General features: G+C 40.5%; 1 protein-coding gene across 15 annotated transcripts in view; it reads right to left on the bottom strand.

Moving 5' to 3' along the window:
• PPFIBP2 (PPFIB scaffold protein 2) overlaps positions 1-20,303 on the bottom strand; it is a 1,415,596-nt gene that overhangs the window by 149,770 nt on the left and 1,245,523 nt on the right. For 12 of the 15 annotated variants that reach the window (XM_078680881.1, XM_078680882.1, XM_078680883.1 and 9 more), the window contains one exon: positions 14,792-14,971. In XM_078680881.1, coding sequence (XP_078537007.1) covers positions 14,792-14,971 — 180 coding nt within the window. Of the gene's footprint in view, positions 1-13,927; positions 14,972-20,303 lie in introns of those variants that run through there. The other 3 variants (XM_078680889.1, XM_078680890.1, XM_078680892.1) reach the window with 1 other exon arrangement.

Below are 20,303 nucleotides of genomic sequence, written 5' to 3'. Positions count from 1 at the left end.
ACCCAGTCTTGCCAAGGTGTATTGAAGAATGAGTGGATTTACAAGTGCCTGAATGTATTTAGTAGGTGCTTGACTGACTGTATAAGTGAGTAATTGAACACGTTTTACTGAATGCAAGGGTTAGTGACTAAACCGTGTGAAGGTCTGTATTAGTCTCTCAGTTGGTGTGTAAGCGGCTGCATGGGTTGGTAAGTAGCTACATGAGTGTCTAAATGGGTTATTGATTTGTTGTCTGAGAATCTGTATGGGTGCCTGAGTGTCTCTGTGGGTGGGTGGGTGGGGGGTTGTGACTCTGTGCATAGATGTCTGAGTGGGTGATTCACCAGTTGTATGGATTCAAAAGTGAATCTGGGAAGGGCTGTATGGGTGAGTTAATGTGTGTATGGGTGTGTTGGTGAGTGAATGAATGTGTCAGTGGTATATGTTTGAGTATATACATATGTTTTAAGGCAGTATATGTGAGTGTTGGAGTGTATAAATGACTATCCGTGAGAGTAAGTTATTTGAAGAGTGGGTGTATAAATGAGAGTCTACTTGTATCAGTGATAGTATAAGACAGTAAGTATTTGTTAGTATCTGCATAAATAAGTGATGTGGTGTGTGTATAAATAACTGAGTTGGTGTGTGTAACTGTATACATGAGTAAATGGGTATGTGATTCATTCTTTGCATGACTGACTAGGTGTGTGAGTAACTCTATGGGTGAGTGGTGGAGTGTTACTATGTATAGGTGTATGAGTGCATATTATAGTACTGTATTGATGAGTAACTGCATGTATAAGTGACTGGATTTGTGTATAGACCTAAGAAATAGTTGGTGGTATGTAGTATCTGGCATTGTTATGTGTATGGTTTCAAAAATAGTAGTCTGTATTTTAGAGTGGGTGTATCAAAGTTTATATGAAGGCATCAGTATGTGCATCAGATTATAACGTGGATGATGTCATCAGTGATGTCATTTGATGTCATCAGTGAAGTAACTGACCATGTCATGAGTGATGTAATATGTGACATCATCAGCAGTGTATTGCGGACGCGTGAGTTATAGTTAGCGCAACTAACTATAACAGGCAGATTTCTCTGGTTTTATATGAGTTAAATGTCCAACTAACTATAACATCCCTGAAACCTATTTTTTTTTAGTGAATTTCAAAGGTTTTTTAAATAATAATTCCTAACTAGAAAGTCTGTAAAACCTATGTTTTTTTCAGTGAATTTCAAAGGTTTTTTAAATGTTAATTTCATATTTTAATATTTATAAAACCTATATTTTTTCCCCAAAAAATTCTAATATTTTGGAACTCTATGATCCTTTTTTTTTACTTTAAAAATTATGTAATGTTTTAAAAATTATGTAATGTTTTATATCTTCCCCCAAAAATATGTATATCATTTTTTGGGGGGGGGGAGAAAACTAGAGTTTGGTAGTCTACCAAGCTCCATCAGCACGTGAATCCTATGCGCCATATTGCTAAACTCGTAAATTATGTGCGTTTCATATCCAATGGGTTTGTGGAACTGCATCCCGTGTAACAACATACGTATGAGGTCGTGCCAGCTGCTACTTTGGTATGCGGTGGGTACGCAGTACCAAGCCGCGCGTTACATCATGTACGTATGGGGTTGCACCCGCTGCGCATTGCGTATACGACGAGTGAACGCTTCCAGGCCCTGTGTTACGTCATAGACGTATGGTGTCACGCCGGGTATGCCAATCCCTCATTTTCTTTATGTCTCAAAACTATATCTAAATAAGTTTAAAGTGTATATGAGAGCAACCGGGTAATCTAAAACATTTTAAACATTTATATATTTCTAACTGTAATGAACTTATATTATGATAAATATATTTTCTCTAAATCGCGTCTCGTGCGGCCTACTTGCGAGCTTGATGCGAGATTGCCATGTGACCTTAAAAAAAAGCATTTGATTAGTTCATAACATTTCCCATTATAACAGTTGGAGGACCCCACCCATTTTAGTCACTCTCTACAGCGTTTGATGAGACACACCCCTTCTGCTTAGAGAGCTTTTTAAAAAAGTTTTTTGCTGTGCACACATATCTTATAGTACACACAACATGCAACGATCATCTTGATCAATATTCATGGTCTGTACATTAGCCTTCCACGTGTGATGGCAATGCATCTAAAACATTACATCAAAAAACATATGTGTGTTACACGATGTCCCCTGGTGTATGTGTGTGTGCACATTATTATGCTGCCTTTCGGCCTGGGTATTGGTAGCTCAAAGGGGTATCATCAGCTATGGGCAGAGTGCACATCCTAGATCACATGTGACAAACAGTAAAGAGTAATGTGTAGATTTGTGTTGCAGTATGCTATGTTGTCAGGCTTTACCAGTATAGTAGTGTCATATGTGAGACTTTAAGATTCACATTTGACATGCATTGCTTGACTATAATGAGCGTTATCACCAAGTATGACGTAGCCTCACTGTTGATCCTCCCTGCACGTGTGCGCTTCGCGATAGCAACACTTTCAATAATACCGCACACCATTGACATGCGTGTCTGCGCATATCCACAAGCTTGACAATGACAGGTGATGTTGGGAAGCATCTCATTAGCGATAGTTGCCGCCCTCCCGTACATGCATTCTGCGACGTCAAAACTGCAACTGAAACACACATAAGTACAATTCATGGCCAGGCAGGAACTGAACAACGCACAGGTCCCCGGAATAATTTTTCACAACCCAACGCTGGCCTGGCGTACGTATGCTCAACCCACTTTGCGTACGTATAAATAGGATTACGACGACGCCACATGTCCCAGTTCTTCCACACTGCCTCAGGTGATATTGCGGCATCCACCTTGCATATAAAAAAAAGGGATCCATGAGGTGTACACTATCCTGGCAATCAACACTGCATATGAATTGTGAACACTGCTGCCCGTCGTGTTTGGACACACAACAACGACAGCAGGTGAGCAGTGCGGCCTGGGTGCACAGGGGCTGCAATTGAGCGCGGTGCTGCAGGAGGAGTGGGGTGCATCAGCCTGGGTGCCCAGGTGCGAACAAGCGATGTTGCTGTGCGTAATGATGTGGTCTCTGACTTCATTCAGTCACATCTGTCTCATTTTAAGGACCTGCTGGACCGTACTGTAGGCCTGAGCCAACGGGCACCGCTGCCCTACAGACACGTGGCATTGGCTTTTGGAACACTGTAGTGAGCTACTTACTAAGTGTACATGCACACAGGCTTGCAATACTGCATTACACATGCACATTATGCTTCTAGCATGCGCTCTGTTCCTTTGTATGTAAACGTTGGCATAACATATTATTATTTAACCTTGTGTATTCTCGTGCACTCCAACTCCTCTTTGAACCACGATTACCACTAACAGTTGGTAGATCATACTTCAAGAAGGAAGGATGCACTCAACTGGTGTTCTCTATTAAGCTTGAAATAAACCTTCATTTACCTCAAGACGTTTCCAGTATTATATTACTTCTTCCTTTTCAGACACTGAGTTGCTTCTGTTAAAATGGGCGGAGTGGGTGCTCACCCAGCGACGATGCCCTGGGCATTCTGACAACTTCCATCGTGGTATCAAGACCGCGTCCCTGACCGGAGAACTGCTGTGCCACCCAGAGAGAGGCACATCGGAGTCGGAGCTCGCACCGGCACATCGTTGGACACACTGGTGGTGGCAGGTGAGCAGTGAAGCCTCGGTGCGCAGGAGCTGCAATTGAGCACAGTGCGGGAGAAGGGGCTTGGGTGCAGCAGCCAGGGTGCACAGGTTCAGGCAAGCAATGCTGCCATATATAATAATGTAATCTCTGGCCTCATTCATATCTGTTTCATTTTAAGGACTTGCTGGACCCCACTCTTTTATTGTGGACCCCAGCGTCGAAGACACACGGGTGATGGGAGGTAAACAGTGAGGGCTGGGTGCAGTAAGCCGACGCTCTGGCAATTGCTCAGGCGAGGAAGGACGACGTCTGTCAGCGTCGGGTCCTGGCTGTCATTCACAGCCAGGACCCGACGCTGACAGACGTCCTCCTTCCTCGCCTGAGCAATTGCCACGGCCACCCAGACCCGTGAAATCTCCCCACCGGCTGGTGTAGAACAACCTACTATATAAGAAGCAGTGCATCTTCAGCACTACATGTGCGTGTCGGCTGACAAAGCACCATCATCATAAAAGGAACAGATGAATCCCATACCTAACAAAAAGGCTGTCCTATCCTCCCAGTCCTGATGAAGACCCGCTTCAGCTGCTCATAAATCAGCGCATCAACACTAGGGTCGAAAAGTCGACGTACCTTTGACACACATCCAACTGTACAAAGTCTCAAAGAACAAAAGACACAAATTTAATCTCTTGAGACTATTGTGGTTCACAGTGGATTTCTGAACAAAGGTCTTCTTTATATATGTGTTGTTTCACCTTTATCACTCAGTCACAATATCACTATTTATGCCCTATTTGTATTCTTTGTATTTGTATATTTTGGACAGCATACCTAAAACATTGCAGAATTAATGCTTAGAAGAAAGTTGATTACTAAAGATTTACTTTCTCCCTATTTCGGGTCAGTGTTGATTTATTAATCTAAACGGTATATATCAGTTATTGGATATATGAGTTTGTTTGGGAATTAAGTACTATGGTTAATTGAAATGCTCTTTCCGACAGAACCATTATTGTTTGTTTAATTACCCGCCCAGGTTCTGAGGGTTACAGGATTACTCCATTACATTTAATGCTATTACATAAATGAAGCCTGCAAGGGTACTATGAGTGTATCACTTTATAACACCGTGTGATTACAGAACCTATAAGACACTGCCTAGGGCCACCGAGGCTTCAGGGACTGGCAAGGCCCACCCTGCATATTTGAGTAAAGCCCTGGAGGGTGGCGATCCCCGGACTTGAGTTGGCCTCGAAGCCCCCGAACAATTAGTAAACAATACCCAGGGACGTGTCGATCCCCTAGGCTGCGAAACATCTCTGTGCCCTCCCGCGCCTAATTTACATGTGAGATTAAGGTCCCCAGTGCTTCAGAGACCCCGCAATATAATAATAGGATTGGCCCCGGAACATTACCCACCAGGGTGCTCATTTAAATGAATGGGTGAGGCCCTGCTTCATTTTTTTGTTCTACATTTTTATCATCCCGATCCGCTCTATTAAAGCGATACAAGGTTTTCCTCCTCTCACTTCAACGAGGCAAACAAGGATTTGCTATTACAGGGTGGAAGCCATGCACCCGCCCTGTAATACCAAACATAAATGTCCCACAGATGCACACCCTGGGACATTGTATGAGCTGCACCTGGGAGGTGGCGCTCCCTAGGACCATGATGCATTGGTTACTACATAACTACAGAATTAGTATAAACACATACTAACACTACTTGCATACATGTAGTACAGCGACCAGAGTGTAGTGAAGAGGCAGAGGAAGGCCAAAATCAAAAATATAAATCCTACCAGAGATCGGATGACATAGTTCAATGAGCTGATTACCCTGGGATGAGTAAAAACAGCTTCACGCAGAAAACGGGTCTTCAGCAGAACGCAAGCAAGATCGAAATATTGGTAAGTGCTGCCTTCTTTTTACCTTCTCCCGCTCGTGGCCAAATTTATGTAGTGAAGAGGCAGACAGAAGTGGATCCGATAAGTAGATTTATTGCAGGAAAACAAGACAGCTTAAACAGCCACCAACAGCAGCAGACAGCAAGGCAACTGTCTTCTCCAGCACAGAGTACAAACTCCCCAAGGTTCCCCTCATGACAGCCCTACATTCTAACATTACATACTTACATTCTAGTAGCATTACATACTAACATTCTTCTATGACTTACATTGGAAAACTACACAGAGCACATGACTTTACAGCAATGAGTTCATGGTTTCATATACGAGTCATGAGACCGGTAGGGGTGAGTAGATCGCTACCCACTCCCTGTATTGTATAAACGCAAACTAACACTACTTCCACAGGTAGGCTACACCGCCCAGAGCACATCACTTTACAGCAATGAGCTCACAATTTAGGCTCACGGTTTAATCACAGAGTCTTCAGACCAGTAGGAGTGAGTAGTTTGCTTCCCACTCCCTGTATAGTATAAACGCATACTAACACTGCTTACACAGTTATACTACAGCGGCCAGCATGCTATAGCACCCAGTGCCCATCACTTTACAGCAATTAGCTCGGTTTGATCCTAGAGTCTTCACACCAGTAGGTATGGTATAAATGCACAGTAAGGGTCAGTAGTTCGCTTCCCACTCCCTGTATGGTATAAACGCCTACTAACACTTCTTGCACACATATGCTACAAAGACCAGAGCACATCACTTTTTATAGCAATGAGCTCACGGTTTAGGCTCTCGGTTTCATACCTGAGTGTAGCAGCATCTCATCTCAGCACCATGTCACTCTGAGCAACACCGCACTTTCAGACCGGTAGGAGTGACTACTTCGCTTCGCACTCCCCCACAGAGGTGGCAGTGCTCCTATACTCCTCTTTCCCACTCTTTTTGCCCTTTTTTCCCCTTCCTCGTTTCAACGGAATCACAAAATGGCTGCCAACACTTCCTAGTTGCAACCGCTCGCAGCCAATAAGCAGCAAGCTTGTGCTTGTAACGCCTCAGCCAATCAGATGGCAGAATTCCCAAACATCGATATCTGTAAATTTTGATATTTCTCCAAAACTACTGAACGGATTTACACCAAATAAACAAATGCGTGCTTTCTAGATGAAGACCCTTCTCCCTGCCAAATTTAGGGTAATTCTGTTAACCCGTTCGACCTGTAGGCTGGTCTAAAGTTTCCTACGGAAATTGCATGGAGAAAACATGTTTTGGGACCGCCTTTTTTCTTGGCCCCCCCTTGACGAATCACCCCCCAGCTTTCAACAAAGGTGCTGATCTGAACAAATGCTCCAAAAAATGCTACAACCACCTACTGGCGACAGCCAGTGGGTTGGAGATGGAGATATATATATATATATCAGTAAGGCGCCCAACATGAGAGAGAGGGTGGTGATAACATGTCCAGAAATTTTGGATAGTACGTCTTGGTACAAAAACAATCAAGGGTTCTTCAGGTGTAAAACCTGTAAGGCCTGTGTACATGTCATCAATAAAAGGGTATACAGTGATGGCTTTAGTGAACAAGAACATCCAATCTCTAAAGTCTTAACTTGTAAGACTGAATTCGCTGTATACGTACTTGAGTGCCCTTGCAAACTGAAATATGTGGGAAGCACTAAGCTCCCCGTGCATAAAAGAATACTGCAACACCTCAGGGCAATCTCCACACAGGACAACACCTACCCAGTAGCCCGCCACTTTAAGACACATCATGAAAGTAACAACAAAGAATTGACATATTATGTGGTGGATGCCATAACAGCAAGTAGAAGGGGAGGAAACAGAGAAGCCAAATTGCGTAAAATGGAAACTAACTATATTCTCAAATTCAACAGCAAACAACCAGGAGGATTGAACCTCACAGAGGATTTATACACTTGTCTCCACTAGGATGAGATAATCATAATCCTCACTTAAGATATAACAGGTTAAGGAATGTCTATCAATGTTTACAATATTGTATATATATGAAATTCAAAAATAGGATCTTATTGATGTATATAGATAAACATGTTTTAATGGACCTTATTATATTTATGGTTTTAAGGTTATCACATTGACATATTAGACAAAAAACATTTATTCCTTAAGGAGAAAATATATCATGGTAACAAAAAGGATAAAGTGTACATAAGACCTAGGTTGAAGCGAAACAAAGAGAATATGTTGTGCTTGCATACAGAACAAGGGATATGAGAATACCTAGAAATGTTTAGCCAAATATAATAGCACGTAGTAATGAATAATGAAAAGACTGTGAGAAGTATAAAATGTAAATGAAAAAGAGTTTCAATAAGGGAGGAGAAAGACACTGGAAGCTACAATGAGAATGATAATGATAAAAATAAGTGGATTTTGTATATATTGCTCAGCACATCCCAAAATAAGTTTACTCATTTTAGTCTGATAGCACAATTTTGCACTATTTTCACAATTAGGAAATAGTGGGGATACTACAAAACATGGTATGATTGTAAAGATCTTGTAGGAGTAACAATTGAACAAAGGGATTTAGCCCATAATTTTTGAATTGTTTTCAATCGGATACAAAACTGAAAAGGGATTTAACCCGTGAATTTTAAAATCACAAATATGTGTACATATATAAATGAATTTTAGTTTAAATATGACTAAAAAATGTAAACAAATGTACTAATATAATGAAGTTGTGATTGTATACAAGGGTGAATTGGGACAATAAAAGTCCTTTCTCTATTACCATGCATGCAGTAGACCAATCATGTAACAGCACTGTGCACTTTAAAAACTCACGTAAAAAATGGTTACGCTGTCATGTGATCAAGGCCTTGGGGCCGAAACGTTATGGCGACAGCTGAATAAATCTAACCAGCATGTCAAATTTGGCCCGTGTCTGTTTCCACATCGGGGTCGCAGTGAGAGCGATTGCAGGAGGAGACGGTGGTTGTGATATATATATATATATCAAATGTCGGTTAAGCATCAAAAAGTCTTTAAACATAGTATTAGCACAGTGCACTGTAATACTGTGCCTGGAGTAATAATTGGCTTTTGTCATGTCACAGCTCGGCATGGACAGCACCGAGCTACTCCTATGCTTAAAAACTTTGCTGTAGAAATGGCAAAAAAACTTTCTATTGTGGCCTGGATAGCATTGTGCTAATCCTATGCTTGAAGACTTTGATAGAAAAGCAGACATTTGGGGTGAGCAGATCTAGAGTGTCACTGGTGTTGAGAGTGCTCTATACAGGAGCTGCTTTCCACCTAAATTTCAATCAATCAAGATATTTGTATAGCGCGCTACTCACCCAGAGGGTCTCAAGGCGCTTGGGGGAGGGGGGTCCGCTACTGCTCGAACAGCCAGGTCTTGAGAACTACCCAGGGTTCTCTGCTTTTTTGTGTGTGTGTATATATAATATTAGGGATAATGGGGTGGGTCTGGCCCTGGCCCATCTTAACATCAGTCTTTCTGCTCCCCTGAGAACTAAACAAATCCCATCCCAATGGCAAGCGAGAGGTCATTTGATTCTTTTTGGTGCTGTTTTAAATATGTGCCTGGGGAGTGTGGCTAACTCCAAGTATCGTCCCACTAGCAATGATGAATGGCTGCACTTTTTGGGCTTCAGTGGGATGCCACCTGGGAAAACCTACTGGACCTAGAGAGCTCTAAAAACAAGACAACCAGCGGAGTCCATGGTGGTGTGCTTTGTGTGGATCCCACGACAATGGTTTACCCACAATGCACTACAAATCTCAAACTTTGTCTGAAAGCACACATTTTCCTCACATTTCTGTGAGCAGATCTTCTGGAATCTGCTCGGAGCAACAAATTTTGTACCACCGTAAGCTCCCACAATTCCCCCGATAAGAATGGTAGCCCACTTGTGTGGGTAGGCCAAGAGCCCATGACACAAAATGCAACTAAAGCTCTACATTGATAGATAACCAATAGGGGTAGGTTGAGTATTTGGGGTAGTTCTGTGGTGCCACCCATGTAAAGGTACAAACCACAGGCAGTTTGAAAAATAGTCAACCAGTGAATTCCAGGGTGATGTGCTTGCGTGGACCCATGAGGTTTTCTTACCCATAATGCCCTGCAAACCCCAAACTTTGCCTGAAATCATGTATGTTCCTTACATTTCTGTGATGGAAACTTCAAGGATCGGTAGTAATCTACAAAATTGCTACAACCCGGCATTATCAGCATTTTATTGTGCCGATAAAAATGCTGCACCACTTGTGTTGCTGGGCCAAGTGCCTGCAACAGGAACAGATCAAACCAAGGTTAATGAGAGCCCTTAGAGGAAACACCTATTGACATTGCGGCCCTCCTCCCCTTTGACAAACAAACAGAAAAAGGTTCCCAGGGCCTAAAGAGATTTGGGAAGGGGAGTTAAATGGTTTCATAAAAATATAGCCTAATATTTGTGCAAAAAGGTTACAGAGGTGGGAAATATGACGATATATTTATAAAATTGCATTTTACAAAACGTTTAAATGCTAATGAAATGCTTGTTTTTAGAAAATGACTGACATAAAAGCATGGTTGTACTTTCTTACAATATTAACAAATAAACCGAAAATATATCTCATTATAACCATTGTAGAAGTGGAAGATTTCATTAGAAATGATTCATTTATAAATGAGTGTTTTTCCAAAACTTTGAACGTGTGCAGTGACTAGGCCCACAGATTTCCTTCCTTTTGACCTTTGATCATAGTAAAGCATTTTGTGCAACTGCCTAGCATTGCTGTCATCTTTAGAAATGTGCTGACTCTAATATTTTTTGTATTTAGTTACTCACCTAAGGCTAGATAATTAAACTAGAATATAAGACTTATTGAAACTGTAAAGAATAATTGGTTACATATACTTTATAAATGTTGCATATAAATAATTTGATATATATAATTTCACATTAGTGAATAGTCTTTATCTGTGCGGGTAAGAGGGTTCTCATGGGAACATTCCCTCAAGTAACAATTGCACTAGAAAACTATCAACCCTGTCGACAAGAGTGCAGACTGAATCGGAAGGCGAAGCATCATATGACTGACAACACCACCTTGCAAACTGTTCTGATAGGGCATCAATCGAGGTCACCTCCAGAAGTTGTTACTTGTGTGAGAATACTATAATAATGAGTGTTCATAGCCAGTTAGAGACGCACATCTGCTGGATTTTTCCTAGCCCGGGTACTCTTCTTTATGGAAAGTTGATTCCTTTTAGATATTCTTGAGGTGATTTATCCTTATTAACGTGTGGTGAATGCTACTGCACAGATTACTTTTCTAAAAACAGTTGGTATTTGCAACTTTAGGAAATTTGGCTGAGTTTCCAGGACTGCTCTTGACGAGAAGTTCATTCCTTTTTGTTTGCTCTTTTGTAATGAACTCTTCATGGGTTATTATTTCAAATAGGTCCCTTAGCTAGTTTACTGGGTTTATTTACGGAACACACAAATTCTAAATGTCCATGATGTTTTAATGACTCATTAGAGAAGCTCTAATTCTCCAAATGGTTGAAAAGTTCCATTGACCTCTCCTGAGCCCCTGGGATTCTCCATGGCGACTTCTTTAAGTGGGTGTATGTAAAAGGTCTGAACCATCTTGGAGATTCCTGATTTTGGGCTCCAGCGAAGGCTTAAGGGCATATTGTTACTAATGACAAAAAGTTAATAAGTCAGGCGTTGCCGATCAGCCTCATGGATTTGATAATGGTTTATTTTGTCATGGTCTTTGCAACACTCTATTGTTGGGGAGGCTCTCGGGCCCTCATCAATACTAAAAAGAAAATTGACTAAATGAAAATAAACGTGGGCCTCAAAAAGTACACATTGTCATTAAGGGAACTCCTTTGTTTGTGGATGTGCCCTTTTGTGAAAGGGAAGAGTTCTGTACTTCATGGCTGAAAACTCATTTTCCTATGCTGTGTGCTGAAGAACAATATGACTGACAGAATAACAGACTCATGGATGAAGAGGGATGAATGAAAGCCTCTGCCAGTAATATGTATAGTTTACCATTGAAATTATATATCAGTCAATAGCGGTTTATGTATACATGTCCATAATGACACTATACGAAACTTACGATGGGCATTGATAGTTGAGAAAAATGTTCTCTTTCCCCTGCAGTAGTATTTGTTTTTGTTGAGATGATCAAAAGTATACATTTGTTTGCTGACATACTACATACCGAGGTTACTGCTTTTCACCTTTGTACCCACAAACAATAGAAAGGAATTCCCTGGTATGACACTTCTTTAAATAGTCTTATAGGCTGTCATAACAGGCAATACTGCAGATTAAAAGTGCATACCAGTGTTATAGGCCTGAGCTAAAGGTGAGGGCCTATTTCCGCTCCAGATTTGCCAGCTTGGCCCTACAATTTTGCAACTCCCTTTCCATGGAGTTAAGATCAGTGTCCTCCCATGCCCACTTCAGGAAATCGCTTAAGACACGGCTGTTTACTCAAGCATACAGTGATATAGTCTAGATCCTGCGACTCCTCTCTCGCCGCCGTCCTCAGCGCCATGAAACCATTTGGTGAACGTGCGCTCTATAAGTGTCTATAACAGAACATAACATGAGGCTTTTAGAATATTCTACCTTAGGAGGGAAACTTGTTTTAATTTTAATTTTTTTTAAATACTTCCTTGGAGACACAGGGGATTTACATCCTGTTGCAACTTCGATGCTGTAGTGCATTTCACAGCTCATGCTGTGTGTGCCCAAAGGTTGCTGCTACACACACAGAGCTAAGGCACACTAAAGATTACACACACACAGCAAGAGCTGTCTGTGAAAGGAGACTGAAGTCATCTTGATTCTAACTCTGCCTTGCAGAACAGCTTTTCTACAGCGAGTGGAGAGGCTCTATGTCTGTCCTTTTCTATAGTGTCTACCTCTCTCTTTCTATTGCATGATCCACATATCCTGGAAAGGTAGGGACAAAGGCTGCAGATAAAGACATTAAAAAGTTGACAGCAGAGGCATTTAACCATGTTTGTAGCCCACTGTCTTCAATAGAACTCTAAACTTTCCAATGTTCTAAAATTTGTTAGAAATTTAAAAAAATGTGCTGTATCACTTATATGCCTACGGACTCAAGACGACCTCAGACACAGAAGAGCAAGGATTTTTCAGACTACCAGTAATGTTACCAGATAAGTAAATTACTACAGGCTAGAAGTGTTCAGTTAGCACAAGATACGATTTATATACTGGAAGCACAATTCTCAAGTACGCCCCTGTCTCTTTTACTACTTCTACAATCACTTTTCTAAACAGAATTACAGGTAGCAGTAATACTAATAGAACTGGCGTTGCTACAACTAGTTCCTCTACCCATTAATATTTCTAAAATCAGTACATTTACAACTACCTTTCAACAGTAGAATTCCTTATTATACAAAATATGTTATTTTGTGTGACTCATGTCTTTCAAATAGTCTTTGAATCAGCAGTTCAATGCATAGGTTTCCGTATGAAACTGACTCTATATAAAGTGTAGTCAAAGTGTTTGAACCTGATGAGCTGACTCAAAACCACTATGACAATCCTTGCGAACAATCCAATGCTGTTACTTAACTATTAGGAGTTGAACATACGGAAAAGGACTAATTAAAGAGCACAATGTTCTTGGTTCACAGTTCAGCGCTACTTTAAAAGCAGAATGTTACTCCAATCAAGAACAGTAGAAATTATTACTAACAGACATAAAACTTTTTTCTTTTTTAATTCTTGCTCAGTAACACACTTGACCATAGACTTGATAACGCTTCTGGTCATGTGAGCTTACCCCACTGAACATGCAGGACAGCATCGGACATCAACATTAAGCATTCTTGCGTGAGCATTTTACATCATGCTAAAGCATTCTAGTGGTGAATCCTGTTTGTAGCCCTTTAAGCGATAACACACATATTTAATCAATGTTATTTCAGTGTTAAATACCAAACCTCAACCGGTAGGTTGATGAAATACCTGCATGTGCGCAATTCTAAATTCTGCTAAAAAAACAACCAACTCAAATATTCTTTTGAATTGTAAGTCTACACTAACTAATGCAATTCGCCGACTGATGCAAAGGGGTGGGGGGGTACAAAAGATGTGAGCAGATCTGAACTTAAGGTAACATTTTCAAATCTCTTGGTGTGCAGTAGCGATCTCATTCCAAATAATGCCTCTTTGATTACAATATAAAAGAAAAAATATTTTTACTGTACTAATTCTGCAGCAAAACATATTTCAGTGATCTAGAACACTATATCAATTTCCATAATATATTATTGAGAGGAACCATACATTTCTGTGTGAAATTATTTTTATTGTATTTGTCCTGGCTGCTTTTTGACGCACACATTGTCTGGATGGCAAATGAGAAAACTCAAAAGTAACACTATCATGCAAGGGAAAGTATTATCTTGCTATTGGTGTTAGTCGTTTGGCTTCACGTTCCTATTTACATGCAAGCTGCTCAAATCAAAATCCAATAAAATATTTACTCATACACATAGACAATAAGCACACATGTAACTAAATCAAATAACATAATATTTAGTTATTCATATTTATACATCTATTGCCTCCCTGAATCTAAGTCTATCCGATTCGACCTCACAGTGCAAATGGTGCACAGTTTGCATTTTAATAATTGGTTAAAAAATATATAATCCAGTTAAATAACCTTAAGATTAAAATACTGTTTACTGCTTTGGTACCAAATATTTCTCGTAAAATGTCTCTTTTCCATATATACATATAAAGGTTCTGCACTTGTACAATTTAAATAAAGTGTCAAAGATAAAGATAAACAAACGCAATTATTGCTAAAATACTAAAATATCATTAAAATCATGTACATTCTCTTAATATGTGCAGAAGAGTTTGTAACAGTCCCTTTTGATATTTTGATTTTTTACGATGTCATGCTGGCTGAGCTGAATTGAGGTAAAAATATAATCTGATGTTCTCTGTATAAATATAAAAACTCTTAAAATCAAACATGAATCCATTATTGGCTTATTTTCAACAAACCCATGCTGATGTTGCAGGCATTTTATGTTACATGGCAGCACGCTGTTATTTGAAAGCATTGGAATGCATGAGGGTGATGATGTTTATGAGGGGGGTGCTAGATGAGGATGCCAGCATCACTTTTGTGTCCCACCTGCTCTAGCTTGTCCAGTTCATTATCAGAAATGGAGCTAAGGCCTCTGAATCCTCCATATTCTTTTTGAGTACCATTTGTTGAGTTTTGGCTAGAGTCCATGGGGCAAACATAGTCCGTTGAGTCATCAAATTTCTTTTTCCTTAAATGGCTGAAATGGGAAAATCCAATCTTCTTTGGCTAAAATAAAACAAAACACAAAACATGTTAGTCTGATAAAAACATGGCTTTATATTTCTCACAAATACCGACTTACTTGAAATAAAGAAAATTCACAGTAATGGTATTCTAGCAATCAAGCTTCATCTTAATTGATGTACCATTTTCCTTAAAAGCGATTTAAATTGATTACACAGCTTGATCAAGTCAAAATCCTGAGGAAGCCTTGGGGAGAGGTGGGCAACCCACTGAAAACTGAACAGACTTAAGATCTAAGCCAGACCCTTGCATCGCCTGACTCAGCTCTCCGTGTTAATTTGTTGGCTCACCTACCTTGAGCCTTGAGCGTTTATAGTAACCACCCAAATCGCATTTTCAGGCAACTTCTTTTATCTAAAATCACCTCTCATTTCCTAGATTTACATGCAACTCACTCAACAGGAGTGGAGGAGCAATTCCCGATAACCCTTTTTCCAACCGTAACTCTGTTTAAACGGTGGAATTACCAGATGTGTCTGTAACATTATATGTCCTCTGTAGACAAAAGATAGCTCTTTCACGAACTCCTGAAAAGCATGATAAAAACAGCAATAACTTTTCAAGGTCTGGCAAAATAACCATATGATCCTTATATTTCAGTGGTTAATTTGTAAAGTAATGAGTGCTGGTGTCCAAAGCGCTGTTCAGACACCCACGGGTGATGCTGTTAAATGTCACCACGTCGAATACTAAGACTGTGTAGTCCTGAATCCACCTTAGGCCTCTCTAATCCATTGCCAGACAATGTCTTCCACTTTATCTCACTCTTGCAGGTTCCTGCTTTCTCCTTTGGTGACGGTTTTTCTGTCTTTCTCTTCCTTCTTTCCAGGTTGTGTGTTTTTTTTCGCTCTCTTGCTGAAAATGTCTAATGACGAAAAATAAGTGCTGGTCTCCAAAAATAAGTTCTGGTGTCCCCCATCAGCAACCACTGCCTCAAATAAAGCACTGCTTATAAATATGCAGAAAGACGTCATTACGTCAGTCCAATTATCAAATTGATAATGGGGCACATACCTCTGGCTAGTATAATTCATAGGTCTATCAAAGAAAATAACTCATTTTGGTAGGATTTATCTGTAAAACACTCATTATCATTGCAAGGCTAAAGTCAGTTTTGTTTTGCCCACTCAGCCACCATTTATTTGAAGGTTGACATCATGCAGCTACTGATGATATCAATTACCAGCCCTATCAGAAATCCAAAGGACCTCGTAATAAGGCCCTCAATCTTTTTTAGCTACCTTGTCATGGAAGCAGAAACAAATACTTAAAAATATATATATATATGAATATCTTTCAATTCTAAACTTTTACATGTACACACACACACACATATGTATATACATAAAAACATACATACACACATGCACACACCTATATATATTTTTTTACAGAGTCCAAAAAGTCGATTCTGTTCTTACAGTTTGTTCAGGATTTCCATCAAGCCAAATATTGTTTTTTACAAAACTAAATGAAACCTTCCAAAAATAAGGTTCATCCAATTGGGCTCCACAAGTCAAGTTTCATGAAAATCTGTCTGGTAAAGTAGGTGGATGGGTCAGGGATGATGAGAAGAGGGTAACCTCATCGCAATGGGATTCTTTGTTCTCTACTACAGAATCAAAATATACAATTAAACCAAACTTTGCATGAAACCAACTGTACTCAAAGGAAGAACTTTTGCATAGTTTGTGTAAATCTGTTCAGTAGTTTATGAGACATTTGCTTTAAAAAAGTGTTGGAAGGGCTTAAAAGGGTTAAAAAGTTAGAGGTATGTAGACTGATATTTTGTAAATCAACCTTTGAACCAAATATAAATGAAACAAAAAATCCCAGCCTCAATGTGTACCAACCCCATGGCAATGGCTATTGGAAATGTGTTTGGCCCCTTGTCTGGTGTGTTGTGCAGGTTGGCAAACCCTTCAGGAGGTCGACCAGGGGCCGACAAGTCACTGAGGGTTTACTATCCAGACAGAGGGTCCCAAATCTGACATTTGGAACCCTGCAGACAACGGTCACATGTGCAAGCAATCCTGCTGCACACAGCTGAAGGTCCCCTGTGGTGGGATGGGTGCAGGACATGGCCCTAGGTCAGGCCCTACAACTAACTCCTGCAGTGCATGTCCAAAGCATGTGCTCAAGGGGCAGGGAATACTTTCACAGAATTTGGATGGAATACATCAAAGATTTTTTTTTGGGGATTGGTTAGCTCCATAATCTATAACCCACACAACAGTCATTCAAACCATAACTGGCACACTAAATGCAATGCTTGTGCCCTCACAATTTGTGGCTAATACTATATTCATAGGCAGCTCAGTAAAAGTGTTATTGGTAATTTAATATGCAATCTCAACTAAAGATCATTTATGCAACTTGTGAACACATCTTTTACATCAAAGGTGTGGTCATGAGTTTCACATTTAGGGCCTAAATATGAAGCCAGGTGGACTCAAGTGCGCTCCACACCATTGCAGAATCGGGACCGACTGCAGCATTGCATGATGCGGTCACATACTCCCATTTGACTATGGGAGCTTGTGCTGCGGCCGTAAACCGGCTGTAGCATAACCTCCCATAGAGAAATGTGAGACTCTGTTCATCCCTGCATCGTGTGGCAGGCACCTCAGGCTGCCTGCCATACCGTGCAGGAATTAACAGGGGGGGCCATAGGTGGCCCCTAGGCCTGCAAACGGAGGCCAGACATGGAAGGCCTGTCGGAAACACCGTCCATAGGGATTACGGGCAGGCCGCCGACTGGGTGACAGGCTCCTTGAGCCCGTCGGAATCCAGCCGGTATGATGGTCCAGTTTCACTTTCTTCGTAATGCAACTGTCAAAACTGAAACCCGCGATGAGACTCGGAAAGCCTCCGACAAGTGGTTAAAGGTTTCAAAGTCTCATCGTAATTAGGCCCTTAGTGTGCAAGTTATGGTTTAGATGGACATTGTCGGAGTTATTGATATGAGAGCTAACAAGAACTTGTGAATTCCAGCACTTTTAACATATGTTAAGGTAATGTAAACAATGCCAACCACAACTTCCCTTTATTGGTAGTTTAATTTAATGAGGGTAACCCTCCAAGCACCCATACCTATTAATTTGTATTGATTATTTGTAGTTATTCATCTCTTTTATAGTAACCTTTTTAAAAAAAACATGGTTAAAGCTAAGCTATAGTTAGGGAAACTTTTTTTTCCATAAAAAAACAAGTTTAAACTAAACAAACTTAAAAAATTCTAAAGTTAAAGTTACATCTTGCATTTACAATTTATCCACCACCTTCAAATATTATAGGTAGCAGACCGCCTTACACACTCTTTTCAGCTCTCTAACCAGACAACACTAACTATAGCTTGCCACTATACCATGCACTGTGTTGTGAAAAATAACGTAACTTGAGAAGTTATAAGAGTTTTTATGAATGCTATGATTTAACATGTTGTAACTGATGCAGTATGAAGGGTATAAACAGTGCATGGAAAAGACATGAGTTATAGTTAATGTAGTGCGGTGAGTGAGGTGATAAGACTGTTCGGAGGTGCACAACTTATAATAATTTGAGGGTGGTGCGTAAATTATACATTTAAGTTATAATTATAACTTTGCAATGTTTAGTTTTTATGTATTTGAAGTTGGGTTTGTATGGAAAGAATACATAAGGTATTTCTAACTAATAAATTATCCTTAACTTTTCTTATTTTCATTGCATGTTAATGAATTTATTTTTTTAAATAAAAATGTGTTTCAAATCGCAGTGTGGAGAGTCATTGATTGGATTGACATATGGTCGAGTGTAGTACAGTACAGTGAAGGAAAGAGTCAGTCTACAGCTGCAGAATGGAGTGACGTAGAGTGGAGTAAAGTGTTTTACAGTGAAGTGGTGTGTCGTATAGTGGAGTAAAGTATCGTAGAATGGAGCGGCCTGTTGTGTAGTGTAGTGTGGTGTCAAACAGTAGAGCTGAGTGCTGAACAGTGGAGTGTTGTCGACTGGAGTGTCATGAAATGGAGCGGAGAGTCGAGTACATTGTCCTAGAATAGCATAGAGTGTAGCTGAGTGTTGTAGAGTGTAGTGTCATGCAGTAAAGTGCCCAAAAGCTTTGTACAGTCTACTGTTGTACAATGGATATCATATCTGAGAACACAATGCTTGGTAGAGTGGTGAGTTAAAATGCGTTTCAAATTGTAGAGTCCAGTGTTGAAGGTGGGGAGTAGTACAGTACAGTGGAGGTGTGTGGTGTAAAGTCTATTGTCATAGACTGGAGTATAGTAGATTGGAATATAGTAGAGTGTAGTAGCATATCGTACAGTGTATTAAAGTGCTGTATATTGTACTCGCAAGGCGTCTCATATAGTGGAGTCAAGTATCGTAGACTGGAGCAGCGAGATGTACAGTGGAATGGTGTGTCTAACAGTAGAGTAGGGTGTTGTAGACTGTCAGAGTGGAGCAGAGTAGGGTTGGGTGAAGTAGAGCATAAGAGTGGAGTATCATCAAGTGCAGTGTCATACAGTACAGTGGAGGAGTATGTCGCAGAGTGTTGTGCCGTGTCTCATCGTGGAGTGGGGTATAGTAGAAAGAAAATGAGTGGTAGGCTGTTGAGTGTCATACAGTGTAGTACAGTGGCGTAGAGTGGATGGGCATACAGTGAAGTAGAGTGTCAGAGTGGCATAGAGTGTATTACAGTTTTGTAGAGTGGAGTTGCATACAGTGGAGCGGAGTATAGTACAGTGGTATAGAGTGGGATAATGTGTAGTAGAATGGAGTACACTGGAGTGGGGTAGTTCAGAGTGGAGTATAGCGTCAGAGTGAAGTTGCATGTCAGACTACAGTGGTGTGGAGTGCAGTAGAGTGGAGTGGCGTAGCATATAGTCGAATAAAGTGTCACAAATTATAGAACAGTGTTGAACAGTAGAGTGCTGTACAGTATTGGAAAGTGATGTCGACAACAGTAGAGTGGCATACAGTATAGTTGATTTTTGAAGAGTGGAATGGTGTACAGTACAGTGGTGGAGAGTGTGGTACAGTGGATTTGCATACAGTGTTATAGAGTACAATGGCATTGAGTGGCATACACTGGAGTAGAGAAGTACTGGAGCACTGTGTCAGAGTGGAGTGCAGTAAAGTGGGGTGCAGTGGCATACAAAGAGTTGCGCACAGTGTCGTATAGTGGACTTGAGTGGAGTTGAATGTTTTACAGTGGGATTCAGTCTAGTACAATGTTGTACAGTAGAGTGAAGGGGTATAGACAGGAGTAAACTGTCGGAATGTGGCATACAGTGTAGTAGAGTGGAGTTGCTTAGAGTACAACAGGGTG

The sequence above is a fragment of the Lissotriton helveticus genome, chromosome 3_1 (genome assembly GCF_964261635.1).
Source record: "Lissotriton helveticus chromosome 3_1, aLisHel1.1, whole genome shotgun sequence".
NCBI lineage: Eukaryota > Metazoa > Chordata > Amphibia > Caudata > Salamandridae > Lissotriton > Lissotriton helveticus.
This window is presented reverse-complemented; position numbering and strand designations above follow the sequence as displayed.